Source organism: Clupea harengus, chromosome 25, assembly GCF_900700415.2.
Source record: "Clupea harengus chromosome 25, Ch_v2.0.2, whole genome shotgun sequence".
NCBI lineage: Eukaryota > Metazoa > Chordata > Actinopteri > Clupeiformes > Clupeidae > Clupea > Clupea harengus.
The window spans coordinates 11,865,951-11,884,702 of NC_045176.1; the positions used below are offsets into that span (position 1 = coordinate 11,865,951).

At 42.4% G+C, this 18,752-nt stretch overlaps 3 protein-coding genes across 5 annotated transcripts in view; all 3 read right to left on the bottom strand.

Annotated features, from left to right (window-relative positions):
• The window catches only part of igfbp1b (insulin-like growth factor binding protein 1b), a 2,767-nt gene extending 216 nt beyond the window's left edge, over window positions 1–2,551 (bottom strand). Inside the window, exons 1-4 of one of the 2 annotated variants that reach the window (XM_012825899.3) lie at window positions 1,972–2,551; window positions 1,764–1,891; window positions 1,182–1,310; window positions 1–1,083 (exon numbers count right to left, since the gene is read on the bottom strand). The exon at window positions 1–1,083 is cut by the window's left edge and continues 216 nt beyond it. In XM_012825899.3, coding sequence (XP_012681353.1) covers window positions 958–1,083; window positions 1,182–1,310; window positions 1,764–1,891; window positions 1,972–2,317 — 729 coding nt within the window. In that variant the 5' untranslated portion in view covers window positions 2,318–2,551 and the 3' untranslated portion in view covers window positions 1–957. The remainder of the gene's footprint in view (window positions 1,084–1,181; window positions 1,311–1,763; window positions 1,892–1,971) is intronic. The other variant, XM_012825906.3, reaches the window with a different exon arrangement.
• Window positions 2,552–3,052: 501 nt separating this feature from the next.
• LOC116219661 lies at window positions 3,053–9,257 on the bottom strand. Of its 2 annotated transcripts, none has more exons than XM_031563370.2 (3): window positions 6,040–9,257; window positions 4,277–4,742; window positions 3,053–3,586 (listed from the first exon to the last, which is right to left on the bottom strand). In XM_031563370.2, exons 1-3 carry the CDS (start codon window positions 6,057–6,059, stop codon window positions 3,455–3,457), a joined length of 618 nt encoding a protein of 205 aa, XP_031419230.1. In that variant the 5' UTR covers window positions 6,060–9,257; the 3' UTR covers window positions 3,053–3,454. The 2 variants fall into 2 exon arrangements, with proteins under 2 accessions (XP_031419230.1, XP_031419229.1); XM_031563369.2 differs by having other exon boundaries at window positions 5,993–9,257.
• Window positions 9,258–10,012: 755 nt separating this feature from the next.
• Window positions 10,013–18,752, bottom strand: part of LOC105898467 (adenylate cyclase type 1) — a 45,261-nt gene continuing 36,521 nt past the window's right edge. The window contains exons 11-18 of the mRNA XM_031563367.2: window positions 15,846–15,930; window positions 15,181–15,270; window positions 14,607–14,869; window positions 12,869–13,001; window positions 11,319–11,531; window positions 11,033–11,179; window positions 10,697–10,795; window positions 10,013–10,440 (exon numbers count right to left, since the gene is read on the bottom strand). Coding sequence (XP_031419227.1) covers window positions 10,291–10,440; window positions 10,697–10,795; window positions 11,033–11,179; window positions 11,319–11,531; window positions 12,869–13,001; window positions 14,607–14,869; window positions 15,181–15,270; window positions 15,846–15,930 — 1,180 coding nt within the window. The 3' untranslated portion in view covers window positions 10,013–10,290. The remainder of the gene's footprint in view (window positions 10,441–10,696; window positions 10,796–11,032; window positions 11,180–11,318; window positions 11,532–12,868; window positions 13,002–14,606; window positions 14,870–15,180; window positions 15,271–15,845; window positions 15,931–18,752) is intronic.

Genomic DNA, 18,752 nt, shown 5'->3' on the forward strand with positions numbered 1-18,752 from the left:
ACTCCGGTAAAATAAAAACAACACATTATCTACATTTGTGAAAGACTTTTTCCCAAAGACAGTGGCTTGACAGTAGACTGTTTGAATTGAATTGTCCAGCAATGAAACCCCACGCGGCTGAGCCTTAGAAAAGGTCATGCATCACCTTGGGTGGGCACATTCATCATACAACTTTATCACAGGCTTGCTGACACAATAATGTAGATGTACACCCAGTGCCTCCCAGCGCATGGCTGCACAACTGATTAACCAAGAAAAAAAGAGAAAGGGACCAACCATGGAGAGAGAGGGAAATGAGCAGCAGTTTGTGGAGTTAGGGGCTTGTTGGATCTATCCACCTATGGCCCCAAAACATGCAGTAACATTCAGCCAGAGCACCCTGAGCACATGTGTTTACATGAAATAAAATATAACTGACAAAGCATTTGTGTTGCATCTCTGATGGCATTTGTAGCAGTAGCTTTTCCCATGCAAAAAATTGGAAATGACCGTACATATTGACATGAAATATGATAAATCATTAACAGAAACCAACAAAATATACAGAGCTATATTAATTGTGAAGTTCCACAGTGCAAGGATCCAATATTTGAGAGACTCAAAAACAGATCCCAAGGACCCTGAAATAGGCTTGACTGAACTTGGAGGTGTGTGGTCTTTGCAGATGGAGTTGTTTAGTCGGATACAAATACATAGTGTTTTCCTATTTACAATAAAAATAGGCAAATATATAAATAGTCATGAACAAATCACCAGTGGTTGGTACATTACTCTCCACATATACATTTGGAATAAATAAGACGTGATATAATGAGAATACTTTAAAAGTGTGTGTGTGTGTATGTGTGTATGTGTGTATGTGTGTGTGTGTGTGTGTGTGTGTGTGTGTGTGTGTGTGTGTATGTGTGTATCAGAGCTCATGTGTGTGTGTGTGTGTGTCAGGCTTTGAGTATGTCTTTAGTGAGTGGCTTCCTGATGACACTGAGCATCTCCAGGGATATCACTGGATCCCTGAATCTGTTTGCCATTCCAGGAAGACACACACCAGCAGCGGGCACTCTGTCCCACCAGAGATGTCTCACACTGGAACACACAGACATAGACAGGGTTCAGATTAGATGAAACTACACAGAAATGCAAAATAATAATTTAAAAATAAAAAAATTGATCTAAAGCCTCACCTGCTTGGCTTTGTAAAAGCCATGCTTGTCACAGTTGGGGAGGTAGAAGCTTGTGAATTTCTCTCCGAGTTTCTGCTGGGATGTGACAATCATAGCCAAAGCTGCATGCAGTTCAGTATGGCATGGTCCCTAAAATGGATCAAAACAAGAATGGATTCAACAAAACGCAAGATTTGAAGACTTGGATTTAACAAAACAGAACATTTGAAGACTCGAAGACTTCTTGGGATGTAGATGAATTGACTGGTAAAAGTGGATGAGTGGCAATATAATCACAGCTAGAGGGGACTATAGGCCTAATAAGAACATGACTTGTCAAAGCTGTGCTATGATCTGATGCTATGATAAAACCAGGATCATAAAAGCATTAAGGAACAAAATCATCTAAAAAACATGCTCAGGGCAGTTAGCAAGATTCTTAAAATACCAACATCACCCCCTGGAGGATAGATATCAGAAGTGGGCTATAAGAGGATGTCATATCTAAAGACAAGCCACATACCAAAGCCATATAATACATACCAAAAAGCAATCTAAAATAACATTATAGCATCTGTGAGACTTGGAATGTCATAATCATACCATTTGGCCATGGAGTTTGTTTTGGATAGCATTCACTCTTGCCTTCAAGCTCTCCTGGGCCTCCATGGGATTAAGTGGCTTGTTCAGATCCAGAAGGTGATGAAGGGACCCGTGGTCTGTACCCTCGTCTGAAGGAAACAGGGCCTTGTATTATTAAAGCACACATGGGATAGAAATATTCTATTAGGAGAGAGAAATGAAGTCGCACCCTCACCCTCCTCCAGCTCTGTGCAGGTTCCGTGTCCTCTGGTTAATGAGTGGATAGGTCTTGGGTCTCCAGGTCTCGGAGAGCAGTGCAGGCCAGTTGCACAGTGTGCTGTGTAGACACCACAGGAATCTCCTTTCTCCAGAGCGCAAGCAAGGCAGCATCCGCAGCCCGGTTCCTTAAGCACCACACGGCAGTTTGCGGGCACTGCAGGACATTGACCGAGTTCTTCTGGAGTGCAAGTTGCGCAGCGGATAGGTTCCGGTCCAATAACTGGGGAGGTCTGTGCAGGTGTTGCGAGAGCAAAAACTGCCAAAGCATACGTGAAACAAAGAGATAATCCGGTCATTTCCGAACTGGAGAAAGATATCTCTGTGAGAATATTTGTTCCTTCTGAATCTGAGCACCTTGAGGAAATTCGGTGAAGTTTGTAATTCTACCGAGAAGTTCACTGTTGTATTTATATGGTCCATCGACCTTAAGGAAGTTAATATTCCACACAGTTGTTTTTTATATTAATTATTGAACACAAAAACAGCTGAGACCAAGGCCATGCCCAGTGGCTTTGGTGCGTAAATCCCCGTTGTGGGTCGTTTGAAGTGCATGTTAATATTTACTTTGGAACAAAGAGTGCCTGGAGCAGTGTATAGTCATAATAGGACTACACAACTTGCCTCTGTTTAGGGTGTCTGCCTGTACTTTTGGACTATGCTAGCCAGGTCATAAAAACAAGGTCATCATCATATTGCACAACCAGATCAATTTCACTGATGTTTGTAGAAAACATGTTTGTTGGAAAAAGGGTCTAAGGAATTACTAATTTCCCGGTGTAGTATTAATTGGCTGCATATCTAGACCAAACACTGGACATAATTTTGCTCCTTCCCCCTTTATGCTGTTGTGACCAAAACAACTGTGTTCACCAGTGTCAGATGGTCAACCTTTCAATACTATAACCTACGTTGTGTTTTCAAGTGGATAAAGTGGAGACAGAACATTTCAAGGGAAGCCATGATGACGTATGTTGGGATTAGAGTTTTTTCGAAGAAAATACAGCCATTCCCCTGAAAACGAACTCATTCACTTGTGTGATCGATTGTTGCTGTTGCTGAAATTTCGTAATTGAGATTTTCACACAATGAAATTATACTTGCAAAACATTTATTCAACAGAAACTGTACCAAGTAATTGCAGTAAGTGTCAAAATATACACCAGTCAAAAAAATAAATTCACATAATGATACAGTTTATATGTTTACTTTTACAGGTCACTGCCATACCAACACTCTATAGGTGCATGCAGTCCAAATGAAACCATTAAAAAAAAAAAAAAAAAGCAACAGACCTTTACAAAAAGGTTGACAATACGTTGCAAAATAGGCAAATGCAAAAAAAAAAAAATGTATGACCTAAATCCATGAAACATTACGTTTCTTTAACTTTCTATGTGGGATCTCTCGATCTCCAACTCACTCTTCCATTTAACCTATTCTACCACCAGTTCATGCTGGGTGGCCTCCTCAATGTTATGCATCAGGCTGACAAGCCAAAGGGGCAGACTGGGCTCCAGTGCAGTGGAGGCACCTCTCTGTTCTCCATTCCTCTTCTGGCCTCCAGCCTTGAGAGAGGACATAATGTACTTTTAGAACAGGGCAGGAGAATCTGTCTTTAATGCTTAAGCATTCTCCTGTTGGGACTAAGGCATCCAGCTCAACGGCCCATAAAGGTGTTGTATGTGATGTTAGCATTTCTTGCTAACTTCCACAATAAATACTGTCGGTAGTATGTTTTATATTGGGGAGTAAGAGCTAACTCTTTACACATGTAAAGCAATGTTAGGAACATACAGTCATGCAAACATGTCGTAACATGTCATTTCTTCTGGCAAGGTTAGTGTATGTTGAGTTTTGCATTTATACAGTATGCATAAAAACTATGATATGCACGATTTTAAGGATAAAGGAATCACATCACATCAAGGCCTCTACATCTACATCGTGATCATTTTTAATCCCATGTTTAAAGCCAGGGCTCTCAGTCCTGCTCCTGGAGTCCTCTTACATATATTCTACTTATCCCTGCTCTAATCACACCTGATTGAAATGAATTTAACTGAAAAACTCTTGATTAGCTAAATCGGGTGTGTGTCTAATCAAGAGCACTACTGACGAGTTCAGCCAAGGACAGCTGGAAACCATTCAGGGTGAGTTTGGGATGCCAGCATGATGAATGAGAACCACTGATTTTAGGAAACCCTGATGGTTGTGATTTCTACATTTCTTGTCAACAGAGGTGTTAGAGTTTGTACCTCTCCATCATCCTTGGCTTTCCTCTTTCTGGCTCGAGCCCTGGGTGCCTTGTTGTTCTTGCGTGGAGGTGATGCTGCGGGTGACTCCACAGGTTGTTGATTGAGGGCGCCGTGCTCTTTCTGCTTCCTAAGCTGAAACCTCTTTGGCATCATCTCAAGTACATGCTCATGTGATGACTTGCTATGTTCCAGCTCTGAAGTTGAAGAGCTACTGTCACGGTCCAGCTCTAAAGGTGAGGATTTGTTCTCGCAAAAACCCAAATCGTGAGGCTGACATGTGTGCTGGCTGCGCTGGCTGCGGGCAGACCGCCACACCTCTGGGGAACTGTCAGACTGATCATCTGGAGAGGGCCTGTCAGTGGGTTGCGCTGGGCGAGATGGTGAAGACAGTTCACCGTGCGGGATGCCAGAGCTGCACTGATGCTCAGCAGAATCCTCACTCTCCTGTATGGGTGTGAGGGCACGCCTGGTAGAGAGGACAGACACGGTGACATCAGAGACTCTCCTACTGATGTGTCTGAACCCTACCTAGGTGTTTATGGTTAAGAATGTTGAGTCCTTCATTTCATGTTAATTCATCTATTGCCACATTGGCTAGGTAAGAGACTCTGAGTGATCTTAGCATGCTATGCGGTTAAAGAGTTGTAGAACTGCTGTTCTAAGTGAGAATCTTGTGATTTTATCCCTCCCTTTTGTGTCCAATGCTGATGTGGGGAATGTTACCCTGTTTGTGTGTTATTGTCATTTTAATGCCTTAGTTTAGCCCTGCTTCTGTTAGCCTTATCTGTCCATAGTGTCTCTCACTGCAAAATAAGAAATGCCTTTCGGTGTCAATTTATGTTATAGCTGTATTAAAATCAATAAATGCATGTCCTGGTGCTGTGCGATGAATGAGGCACAGGACTTGATTCACATTGAAAATGTCTGTCTTGCTTCGCATTCTTCCACACTGGCTCGCCACACTATTCTAGAAGTAGGCTAGTCCTCAGATGACACTCATGGAGGCAGGAGGAATCATGGAGCAGTATTTATAATTCTCACTAGCCAGTCATTTTGCTGTAACATTAACTGATGTCATTTTACAGCAATTAAACTGTTGTAAACTCCAGAACTCCTTTAAATCAGTTCTACAAAACAGTGTACAAACATCTAAATGGGGTTATTGCTTTCAAAACTGTTACATAACTGTAAATATTTTTTTTAGAAGGGACATTTTTAATTTCAGATAGGCTATGGGTCTAAATGTTGAGGGCGTTTAATAACACTCTATATCGACAGATCATTCAATCTGTGGTAAATGTGTGGTCAAAAAGTGTTTAGCCAAAGCTGTTTCTGCAAAGAACTATACATGCATTAACAAACAAGTGATGATAAAAACTTGGTTCCTTTTATTGCACAAAAGGACAACTCAGGAAATAGCCTACAATGTATACTTTAAGGCTAGTTGTTTGTTTACCTGTGGGTAGCCTATAGGCCTATCTGTGTGGCTACACAAGTGGGCGCGTGAGTGGGCAACCATAGCGAAGACCAATACAAGTCAGAGGTAAGTAACATAATGTTAGCTCCCCCAAACCCTTCATCAAAACCAGTTCACATCTACGAACAATTATATGGGATTTTCAACATTATAAGTGATTAAGAGTAATATATGTCATGCCGTGAGGTGCCCATAAACAGATAATGTTGAAAATACGGTATTTTATAGTTGACCTTTACCTTAATTTAAGAGCCAGCGTTCTCATTAGCTATCTCGCTATGCCTACCTGTGAAACGACGGATTCATGTTGTTGGGTTTTCAACTTTTTTTAAAGCATCACACTCCTGTGTACACAAAACTTTCTCACGAATGACTTCGGACCTAGGCTTGCCATTTGCTACCTTAAGAGGTATCACCTGTTTTTTTCCACCAGGTGGGAGTATCCTCTCGGTAATGAGAACTGTCTGGCTATGTAGGTCTTATCTCTGAAAATCTTCTCATTATAAAGTAACACATTTCAAGTAAGTCGGCTAACGTTGGCATTTTTTTACACGCCGCTACTTGATTGAAAAGGTAGTTTTCACTATCACGCTTATATCACTGATATTTGGTTTAGGGAATTCGACAGTAGTTACCACCTGTGTCAGCTCTAATACAATTAGGAAATAAGAAAGGCCCAATGTGAACTTACTTTCCCTCCTCCATGACACAAAAACACACACAGCATTTGACATTTGGTCAGGTTGTTCTCCTAGATACCTTAGAGTACTAACTCGTTTTTGGCCATAGTGACCCATACCGCGGTTTTTTTTTTCACTCTGAGTTCAAGTGAGGTTGACAGTGTCACTTACTTGTTTATATTTACACAACACTCCGATTTTATAGGCACACTAGTCCCAGACGAACCAAATATTAAAGTTATTAAAGTATTTTTGTTCACTGAAATGCTATGACAGTTCATGTTACATTCTTAACACAGTTAAGACATTGTGTATCTGTAATCTGAAAATGGATATCTACATTTACAAATAAGTTTCCGTGTCGATATTAATATTTAAATGACATAGACTGCACATAAAATGGCTGAGAGCATTTTACACGTGTTTCATTTAAATATCACATTATTATTTTAATTTCTGTATGCTTCTCCACTTCTCAACAATTCCACTGTTGAGTCTCATCACTAATTTATATACAAATGCTAATACCCTCAGGGATAGTCAACTTCATTTAGACTTCATCATGGTAGTCATTTTCACCCATTTCATAAATACACAGTCTTTAAACACCAATACTTTATTTCTTACAAAATCATAATTTATCCAACTTTACACTGTACAGTCCATTTGTATAGAGCTTTATTTACAAAATTAAGATCTGCATATCAAATTGATCAGCTACAAGGCAAATATAAGTTTAATCAGTGTAAGCTTGTGAAATAAGGCAAAAATCACAAGTATTATCAATGATAGGGATTCACAGGAGAAGTCATAACCAAAGCCAAATAACAATGACAGGACACTTAGAGTGCATGGATATATGTACTGTATGTGTGTTCAATCGAATTATTTTGCAGTTGATCTATCACCTGTAACGCCACATGTGTCTATGAATGTATATACTCGTGTTGTGCGTTATGTACATACTACATATGATTGCAAGTGTGTGTGTGTGTGTGCATGTAAACTAGCCTGCTAAACCCAGGTGCAGTCATTGATCGGTAGGTCAATAAACCCTCAACCATACATCTCTCCCCTTTAGCCCCTCTCAACTCAGCTGTTATCAAGCAGATTTTCACTTCAAAGCCTTGACCATTGGTAGAGCTCTGAGTATGTACTCAAGAGTGGGTGGGTACACATGCATGGGTGGCTGGCTGTGTCCGTGTGTCTGTGTCTGTGTCTGTTTGTGTGTGTGTGCGCAGGCGTGTTTAATGTGTGTTTCCACGCAACACCAATTGCACACTCCAGTGTCCTTTCATGGAAAAGCAGTAGCACAAAAATAATAATATAAAATGTGGGAGTAATCAGCTTGATCATCAAGGCCATAGATCTGAGGAAGGAGATGTAAATAACATCACCAATTAAATCCATCACCAGACTTCTCTTTAAATGTCAGTAGTTGTTCAGTGTTTAGCTTGTAATTTTTTTTAAACTAATGCCAAACAATACAACACTAAACCAACAGACACGCATCTTTCATAAATGTGTTAAGACTACATTTGGAAGATTTCACGGAGGCCATAGAGGGTCTTCTTAACTGTCTGAGAGAGTCAGGAATTGGGTATGATGTGCCAAGGTATGGTGAAGAACCACATTTCCAAATTGCAGCGTGCAAGGCATTAGTGGTGGAATGACACACAGTAATGCCAAAGTAGCACAGATGAGTCGTCCTGCTCTGGCCATTACTAATCACCAACGAAGACTCTGTTATCAGTAATTAATGAACCTCACATCAGTAATGTCACATGTGGTGTTACAGCAAACAGACTGTCTCAGTGTTTAATGTGCATCTTCACTGAGGCCTTTGATAGGGAGTGCTGAAATCTCAAATTAAAAAATGAAGAGGTGATGTTGTTTGTGCTGACGAATGAGGCCCTGCATTTCCTAACAAGAATGGTGGCCCATATGCAATAATCCCATGAAGCCATTGCTTTGGCTGAAGAAGTCTTCACACTTCCCATTAAAAGAACCGAAGGGTTTAAATGAAAACCTCATAGTGGTGGCGACTGAGTAACAGAAGCATCCAGAGTATGCATTCACTGCAAAAATATTATGTAATTTCATTACATACAGTTTATACACACATGCATACAAACACACATCCACACAGCCACGCACAGTATGCAAAAAGAAAGAAATATATCGTATTTACAACACCAAGGATTTTTTTACAGCATAATAGATGTTGTAATCTTGGCATTTTACATTTAAAAAAGTTAAAGTCATGCCTTGGTTTGGACGAGCATCCATACAGTGTAAGTATTTCAGTTCAAGTGTGCTTGTGATTACACAGAAGAGAGGGAGGAGGAAAAAAAAGCACCTCGTTGGAATACTGACATTGATCTGAATGGACTTGGAATGATAAGACAGACGGCCCGCCTGGGTGTAGACAGCTGTTAAGATGCACACACGCAGAGGGAAGATGTCTCCACCTCCTGGTTCTCCTCTCCCCATCTGCAGTGGGACTCAGTGGGATGCGGGAGCAGATGACTCATATGGTCCTCACTGGATACAGTGCCGTGCCAAGTTTGGGTGTAATAGCAGTGGTGGGCCATGCGACCTCCCTGTCTAAAGCTCTGCCGACCTGAGCATTGTCCCCTTTGGCAGACCATTTCCTGGGCCCTGTATTGTGCAGCAGGTCCCCAGCTGATCTCTCTCCTTCTCTTTCTCTTTCTCTCTCTCTCAGACACTCTCTCTGTCTTACACCTCTGCCTCCTCTTCCTCTGTCTGCTCCTCCTCCTCCCCTAGGCAGGGCACACAGGTGGAGGGCAGGTGGAGAGCTGGTGTCGTGTTTTTGCCCACTGAGGTCTGGATGGTACCCATGCCTGCCCGCGTGGTGAAGCTGGCCACGGAGGAGACACTGCCTGCCTTGGTCCTGATGCTGCCCCGGCCACAGGCAGGCAACCGTCTCTCCAGGCTGACGGAGCGGGACTGGTTGCCCAGGCCCTGGGCCTTGCCCTCCAAGAAATAGGTGAGCATCTCCCCTTTACCTTTCACGCTGATTTTCCCCCGGCACACAAGGTCGTAGTTAACCTTCAGCATACGGTAGACGTCCTCTGTCACCTGGGTAACAAATAGCAAACATGTGGTATGCGGTACTGGATGCATTGCACAGCATCAGAACAGAAAAAGTCAAAATTTCTGAATATGATACAAATTTCAAAACATTTTATAAAACCGCCAATACACATTCTTTGAATGATATGTTATAATATATGATATGATATGTTCCCAATTCTAAACTATTGTAAATCATTTAATTCCTGACAATGGTTGTAAGTAGGAACCTAAGGTGATTAAAGGATGACTAAACAATTCCACATCAGTATCGATATGCTCGTGGTGTTGTGTAACATTGACACATTGACCCTGCATACCTGGATCTTGCCGGGTACTCCGGTGCTGTCCATACGGCTGGCCACGTTCACAGTGTTTCCCCATATGTCATACTGCGGCCTTCTGGCCCCGATGACCCCGGCCACCACAGGCCCCACATTGATGCCTGAAGACACAGAGAGGGCAGAATTTTAACGACGCCCCAAAACACACTACCAATTAGATGTGAAACCTTGCATGCTATGCCGAGGCAAAGAGGATATCTCATGATTTATTGTGATAATGCATCGCTTGGGGACTTGTTATGTACCCATCAACGCCTCATGAATTTTCATTACTCCTCATGTCAGCTGTTGCTAAGGCGCCTAAGGTGCGCTGTCACCACTGATGAAGTAAAAGCGTGACTCCTTCTACCAATTTACTGCTTTTTGCACGAGTGCTCGCAAAACTGGATGCATCGCTGTGGAGAAGCTCACAGTCGGTCAACACACATGCACATACACCCACACAAACCTACCAACTCGCAAGACGAAGTCGTTGTAGGACTGATAGTTGATTTCGTCCAGAACGTCAAACATCTCAATGGCGAAGTCTGCCACCGTGCTTAGGTGTGTGGCCGCAGACTTTTTTGCCTGTGACACACGAGGAGGGGCTATTAGCATATACTGCAGATCTACACTGTGTGTGCATCAGTTGTTGAAAAAGTCATACATTGGTATGATCTAGCTCATTTTCTCTTAACACCAAAGGCTTAAGATTTTTGTACTGTAATTTGTAGTAGAATTTGTATTCAGAGCAGAAAATGATGGTCATTTCAATATAGATATTTTTTTCTCATGTTATTCTTGTGTTATTCAATATTTATATTTCTTAGATGGATGATCTTGCCTTGGTTCCGATGGTTGGCACCAATCCCACTGCTGCCATGTAAGTGCTGCCAATGGTTTTAATCTTCTCAATGTCCTTGTAACACTCTTTGTCCATGAGCTAAAGAAATCAGACATTTGATATGACATTTAGTTTTCCAGATGTTATATATTATATTGCTAGGACATACTGTATATGCACATGTGTACATATTTTTAAGTACATCATGATCCATGTTATTTTCATGTCCATAGTTATGTATTACGCCCAATATAGATAAACATTTGTTGTGATTAGACCTTAATTTCATACATAACGATGAGTTGACACTTCTTAACGCATCACATTACATATTACCTCATCAAAGTCAGCAATGATCTCATTCAGCAGCCGCAGGCATTCTACCCCCATGTTGTTTCCATCCAGTTCAATGTAGAAGTCGTTGAAGTTAGGAATGGAGGCAAACAGCACTCCGACCTGGGCATATGACTGGTAATAGAGATCCTATAAACAAGACAGAGAGATGCGTTTAGCATGTGACAATGGATACATATTTGTAGAGCCCATGTCAACAGAAAGCCATGACTGCCAAAACATTTTACTGGTCCATATATCATGATAAGCTAAAAATAATTATAATGACCTCGTTCTTCAAAACCAATAGGGAATATTGGCCTTCAGTGAAGTTTTGGGTCTGTGATGATGGCTTCTGGTCTTGTCTAGAGTCCGCATGACTCACCATGTTCCTTGGGTTGGACATAAGGAAGTGCTGGGCCACATGGGCGGGCAGCAGGTTGAACAGGATCCTCCTGTTGTCCAGTTTGACTTTCTCCATCCCATCTCTCTCTTCCTCCGCCTGCAGGGACAACACACAAACACGCACACACACGCACACGCACACGCACACACGCACACACACACGCACACACACACACACACACACACACACACACACACACACACACACACACACACACACACATCTCATGTGAAGATATATCACTAATGGCAGTGACAATAAATGTAACTACTGTATTTTATAAATCATAACAAATACAAGTCAAACATTTCTATCACTGTAGGCAGTCCTTGAAGTTGAGGCTTTTAACCACCAGGGGTCAGTAGGCGAGAACAATACACCCTAGGCAAATTAATGAAAGAAATCACACCCACTCACAATTGGATCTGACAAGCACTCTAGGGACGAAAAAGAAGTCTATTTGGGTTGCCCAGCAGGGATGAGACGGATAAGGTCATACAGTGCTAACACTGCCCTGTGTTAAGAACTCTACAAAACCTCAAGAATGCAAAAACAAAAACCTCTTCGACAATCTCTTCGACAAATTTGGAGCTTAAGTGTCAACTGCTGACTATATACATATTATTGTTTTTATTTGCCTAGGCATATGCATGAATGAGCTTCACCAGTAGCAGTTGCGCATGAAGGGATCACCACTGCAGTGTTACAATTCTTACTCTACTAATGGAAAGCATACGAATAATAACAAACACATGCACAGACACATGCACACACTCACATACAGTGCATGCACACTCATGGTTGCACAGAAGCCAGATGTGCTCCATACCCCACTTGCCACACTGCCCTTGCAGCTGCTTGCAGTCCTATTACGATGACTTCAAAGTTATCATTATGTAGAGAGCGTCACTAAATCACTAAATTCAAGCTACAGGGGAGTGATTATGTCATTTTTCATTTCCAAATGGGCAGCTCCTAAAGTTTCAGTGTAAAATCCAACCGAATCCAACACTGTGGATAATATTCATATTCATAGCCATTGTCATAGTATATTCATACTCAATACATTACATTATATACGTTACAGTATATACAAATTCTTAAGTGAGCCAGCTTCCGACACAAACGTGTCCACCCATAGCAAACCCTATCTTGTGACAAAATACCGCAGACAAGAAAATCTGGTGAAGGAAGAACCACACACACACACCAGCGCGCGCACGCACACACACACACACACACACACACACACACACACACACACACACACACAAAATCTAAAACTCCCCCCCCCCCCACTCAAATTAAGAGCAACTCTGCAGCGTATCATTGAAGGCTTCATCCAGACCACAGAGCGTTCATGTTGAAATAGTTTCAAATCTTTTTATATCAGTCTCTCGTGGTTTTTATTTTGTGTGTCGGGTCAAACTGACCTGCGTGGCCCAGAGAAAATCCATCCTGAGCTTGAGGTCCAGCTGTCTGGAGTGCAGGGCCAGGGCACTTGAGAAGAGCAGCAGGGAGAGGAGGGGTTCGAAGCCACGCATGTGGAAGGAGCTCATACTGCCCCTGTGTAGGGGAAGCACATCAACAAGCCTTCAGGGCAGATGCCTACACTAGACCAATCACACAAGCATTCAAAAACAGGGCATCTTGTTGGGCAACTCTGCCTATATACAGTTCTGTGCATACAGTATACACAGGGAGTTCATGAATTATCCCACTCAAAGATGCAATGAGTGGGTTTTATTGTGCAAAAACTGAAATATCTGTACAACCACAATAATGACATATCTGATGGATAATATTTGACAATTGTTCCCATGATACTACCTGACAATTGTTCCCTTATGTGCGTATTGCTACTTTGTTTGAAATGCTATTTATGCATTTATTGACAATTTAGAGTGGCTGGACATAACGAAATACATTCAAAAGGACTGAAAAAGAATCAATGTGTAAGGTGTGCAGTAATATTGTGGAATGCTGTTTATTGATCATGCCTTGAGAATTACATCATATAAGTTCAGAAGCGTTTCAGTTTTGGACAGCAAAAAGCATCTTTCCTTACTGAAAGATCATCTTTAAGAGACTGTGTGTGTGTTTGTGCAGGGTGAAGGGGGGTGTGACGTTCAGAAGCTGCCTAGGCTCCCACAGAGACCTCTCTTTCTCTATCACCTCTCCCACTCTCTTTGTCTCTCTCTGTCTCACACACACATACACCACACTTTCTCTCTCTCCCTCCCTCCCTCCCTTCCTACCGTGTGTTCTTTCTTGTTCTCTCTCTTCCTCTGTTCCATGCTCTCTTTTCTCTGTGCCCCTTCTCTTCCTGTCTGTCAATATCTCTCTGTCTCTCACCTGACCGCCCCAGCCACACAACCCCACCCCACCCTTGTCCACCCACCCACCAGCTCTACCTCTTCTCTCCTCTGCTCTACCCCTCCTGTGCTCTGCTCTGCTCTGCTCTGCTTCCCTGTTGAGGCCGTGGAGATTGAGTGGGCGTGCTGTGCCGAGACTGCCGGAGTGAGCACCTGATTGTTTTTCATGCGGCTAATGAGCGTGTGCTTGGCTTCAGACTGTGAGAGGGAGAGCGTGTGGGATGGGAACGCAACAAAGACGCTGAGACACTATCATCAGAAATAGAAATATCTCCTCTAATTATCACGCAAATGAAAGGCACGGGGAAGAGAGGAGAGAGAAAGAGGCGAAACGAAAAGCAACAGTGAGTGATAGAAAGATCGTTAGCAAAGTGGTGTCCCTTAAATAGTGATTTGACCTATTTCTGAGAGAGCTCAGCGAGGCTGGATGGCAGCAAGGGAGCTCTTGTGTGCAGCCCAATCCCATTGACAGTATTGTACAGGGTACAGGACTACTCACTCTTTTGGACAATAAACGAAATGTGGAGTTAACGTGAAAGATCATTCATAAATTGCAGTATTCCACACAACTGTGTGTGTGTGTGTGTAAGTACATGAATGAGCGTAAGCATGCGCACACTTCTTCATACCTAGTCATTTGTGCATGTGTACGTGCAAGCCTCTGACTCTACTCCTGTGTGGACGGTATCTGTATACTATACTGTGTCTGTGTGCAAGTGTATATTTACTAGAACGTGTGTGTGTCTGCTTGATTGAGCGTGTATGTGTGTGTGTGTGTGTGTGTGTGCCCTCTTACCCCACAGAGGTCTTGCGGAATCCGCTCAGCTCCAGCACGGTGATGTAGAGGATGCTGAGCAGTACAAGCAGCACCATCTTGGGAAGCCAGGAGACGCGCAGGAACAGTGCCAGCGTGAGAGTGCCCACCACGCAGGACAGGAAGGCATAGCGGGCACCATCGCAGGGCAGCTCATCCATGGTGCGGTTGGCACCGCCATCAGTGTCTATGATGATGATGGAGCTGGTGGAGTTGGATCCCCACACCCATGGCATGCAGCCCACCTGCCATCGTCGGGCATACTGGTTAGTCTGGCACCAGTCACAAATACCAGTATACCTGCACAATTCTATGTAAACGGAATTCTTTTATGAGCTGTTGCTCTCTGCACTATTATTTTTCTGATGCTGGCAGATGGCACACGATGTGTCTAGTCCTAATTTCTTTAGCCTTTGATGTGTTTGTTTTATACTAACCTTTCAATGTGCTTAACTATGAGAGGCTAAATTTGATGTGACCAAAAAGGAAATGCGTACATGCAGTGCATGTTTCCTGAATACAGTGATGGTCATGTCTTGCAGAAAGGACAGCTTACCACACAAGCCTGGGCCACGGCGTAGATTAAGAGCACAATGAAAACACACAGAACCGTACGGATCTGGATGGTGAGGCACCCTGGAAAACACTGAGAGAGAGAACAAGAGAGAGAGAGAGAGAGAGAGAGAGAGAGAGAGAGAAAGAGATAGGAGATGGATAAGAGAGACAGAGAAAGAGAGAGAGTGAGTTGAGGGATAGAGAGTACAGGGATTATGAATGAGGGGGGAAGACAGGCAGATTACCTGAGCAAATTTGCATTTGAAAATCCATTTAACAGAGGGGTTAAGGGGAGTGTCAAATGTGAACTCCAAACAAAGATTTGGAATCTGGTTAACTAGCTTAGCGTTGGGTCTGTGGGGAATGGTATGAGCAGTCTAAGCCTGCCAAGGGGTACAGACGAAAATACATCTGACAAAAAATGTCAATCTCTCTCTGCTCACATGATTTCAACGCAGAGCCAGCAAGAACACTATGGCTAGCAAAAATATGGCTATATACTTGGCCATGCCAGGTCTGTTAATGTTGCTGTAATGACAAATTTGCGTATGAAGGTAAACGTTTGAGGATTGGAACTGTGGAACTCTGGTGTCCATTAGCATTACCAAGTTGTTAAACAGAGAAATCAGTGACGGTTAAACAAAGAGACATGGTGAGGTTTGTTACCTGTACACTAGTGATATGCAAATACATGATACAAGCCACCAGGAAACAGATGCAGAAGACAAGCAGCCCTAGAACCACTGTCCTCCTGTGAGAAGAACAGAAGGAGAAGAACAGAAGAAGAAGAAGAGAGGAAGCAGAACAGAGCAAGGCCTGAGTGAGAGGGTCTGTTAGTGGCAGAGATGCAGTTTGGTGAATGCTCTATAAATAAAACGGAGAGAGGGAGAGAGAGAGAGAGAGAGAGAGAGAGAGAGAGATATCCAATTGTCAGCAGCAAAAATATGGTCTATTTATGAAATAGTTTCTTTTTTTTTTAGAAAAGAGTCCATTTCAAAAAGAGAAAAAAAATAAATCAGAAAGATGAAGACTACTAAGTAAGATATCTGATTGTATATTTACAAATGTGCAGGGAAAAGAAAACTGGTAGTGTGCACTAAAATTGTATCCTAACAAGAAAAACAAGCAGCCTCAGCTGCAGGATTGTACAAGATAAACCCTGGAATGTAGCAAGACACAGTGAAAGCTGGACACCTACATCAAGGATCACAAGCATGGATACAAGAAACCAACAGAGAAAACCCTATAAAATGGACCCTATAAAATTAGCAGAAATTTGGCTACCTCTTGGCCACAAAGTTAAAACATAGTTGTAAACATTCCATCAGTTGAAAATTGATACATTTAAGAGGGCGGAGCCTCAGTGCCCTGACTGTCAGCTACCCAGCCACAGTAACCAGGGAGGCACAGACGAAGAAGCACTAAGACCAAATGCTAAGAGATTCACCAGAGACTCTAGTTGCGGACTTCATGTCATCAAATTATTAAAAGTAGACTTGCTATTTTATACAAACTATCCAAGGCGCTTGGCACAAGTTGCACCAACAAACCCCTGAAAGTGGAAATAAATCAATCAAATTTAACACCAATTTTTATAACTATGGAAAGGTGATGACTCAGGACTCTGAAGCCAGACTCTGAAGCCAGTTTGAAAGAGACTTTCCCAGATTCAAAATCCTGGCTGAGAGAGAGAAGTCCACTGCTTCCCCAGTAACTCCAGTAGCAGCAGAGAACCCAAAGTCGTCCCCCCTCCTTCTCACTCCCCTCAGACACCCAGAACAACAGTGCCAGTGCCGAGGATCCTGGAGTGCCAGTCTTTTGGAGATGGAAATAGCAGAAATCAGAGAACTGAAGCAATTCAAAGTTGAGTGGAATCCAAGGTTGAAACTCTGAAAGAACAGCATCAGAACAGACACATCCAGGACCTCACTCAACAAGTAAACAGCCCAACCTCCACCTCAACCACAGTGAGAACACCACAATGACCAAAACACCAGGCTACATCCACAGGCTCACAGACAATGGGCTGCTTGGACATCAACATCACCACTGCTCGTGCTAGTGACAACCCCATCACCGCACAGCCTGCTTCCTCTGAACCCCTGATACTGCTTGCACCCCTGCAACCATTTACATCTACACCTGAACCCTTTGCACAGCCAGCTGACACCCCAAATTCAGAGCCTCCCAAAACTGCCATTGTCATCAACTCAAATACAACAAAGAATGAACATCTATGGATGCAATTTTTATATTGATCTTTCAGGTGTGGTAATGTATTATAAAAACTGAAATGGTGTACAGTATATAATATGCCAACAGCATGAATAAGGACATTCGATCGAATAACTTCAAATGGAGTTTAATGAAGTCAAGTGAAGTCCATTGAAGTCTGTCGATCTCCTCAGCTCTGTTGCAGTACTATCGGAGCGCAACACCTACACACAACAAACACTGCTGCTACTTGCAATGCTTTTGCTACCTGCTGTGCCGCTGCTATTATTGACATCCTGTTGATCCGACGAAGCAACTTTGGCCTGCTTAGTGGGGTCCAATTATAGAAATTCAACAATTTGATTATTTCCTCCTTATTGCAGAGGGTCAAATCGCAGTAATATTAGTTCCCACCTGTCTCTCCCTCTTCCCCCCTCTCTCCCTCCCTCTCTCTCTCTCCCCCCTCCTCTCTCTCTCTCTCTCCCCCCTCTCTCTCCCAAATTTGATTTAAAATGCATCCAAATAGGCAAACAAGTGATTTACTAGTAATTTGAATCAATTGGAAATAAAAGAATAATAGAACAGATAACATTAAATATAACACAAATTTTCTTCACAGATTTTGATAGAAGACAAAAGTACTGGATCTTGGAGGTCCTGGAACCGGTTCTAATCAACCAAATTATTATTAGTTATAAATGACCACATTAAAATGTTAACAATTTCCAGTTCTTCTTAATTCAACTCAGTTATATGCTTCTCTCTTTGAATGACTCTCAACTAACAAGTAGTACATGATGACCTAATTTTCTATTTGCTCCCGGAATGTCCAGGGACTCTTCTCGTCAGCCTTTGGAGCTAAAAGTCAGAACCCTGGGTTTCTAAGCAACATCAAGAACCAGGACATCGTAGTTTTACTTAAATCTTGGTGCAGATCTGACCTAAATACTCACTGTCCCCCAGGCTACAGGGAAATCCTACACCCATCCCTTAAACCCAAAAATATAAATAAAGCAGAGACTCAGGCCTTACCTTACACCTTTTCTGACTGTAGTAAAAAAGATTATCATCAGACTCTAGGAAACTGAAGACTCAACCAAAACATGTTCTGGGAGAAATAGAATAACTTGAACCATAAACAATATCAAGGCACACCAATAAAAGTCACATGGAAAAATCTCTAGAAAGATACCACTAAACTGTACAATTGTACAACTGTACAACAAACTATTAAACAGAAACTGAACACTCTGGCTCAGTTATAAAAGATAATCAAAGCCCTCTTGACCATCCAATCACCCTTGATGAGGTAACAAGCGCACTCCAAAATCTGAAAGCTGAGAAAGCATGTGGCCCTGA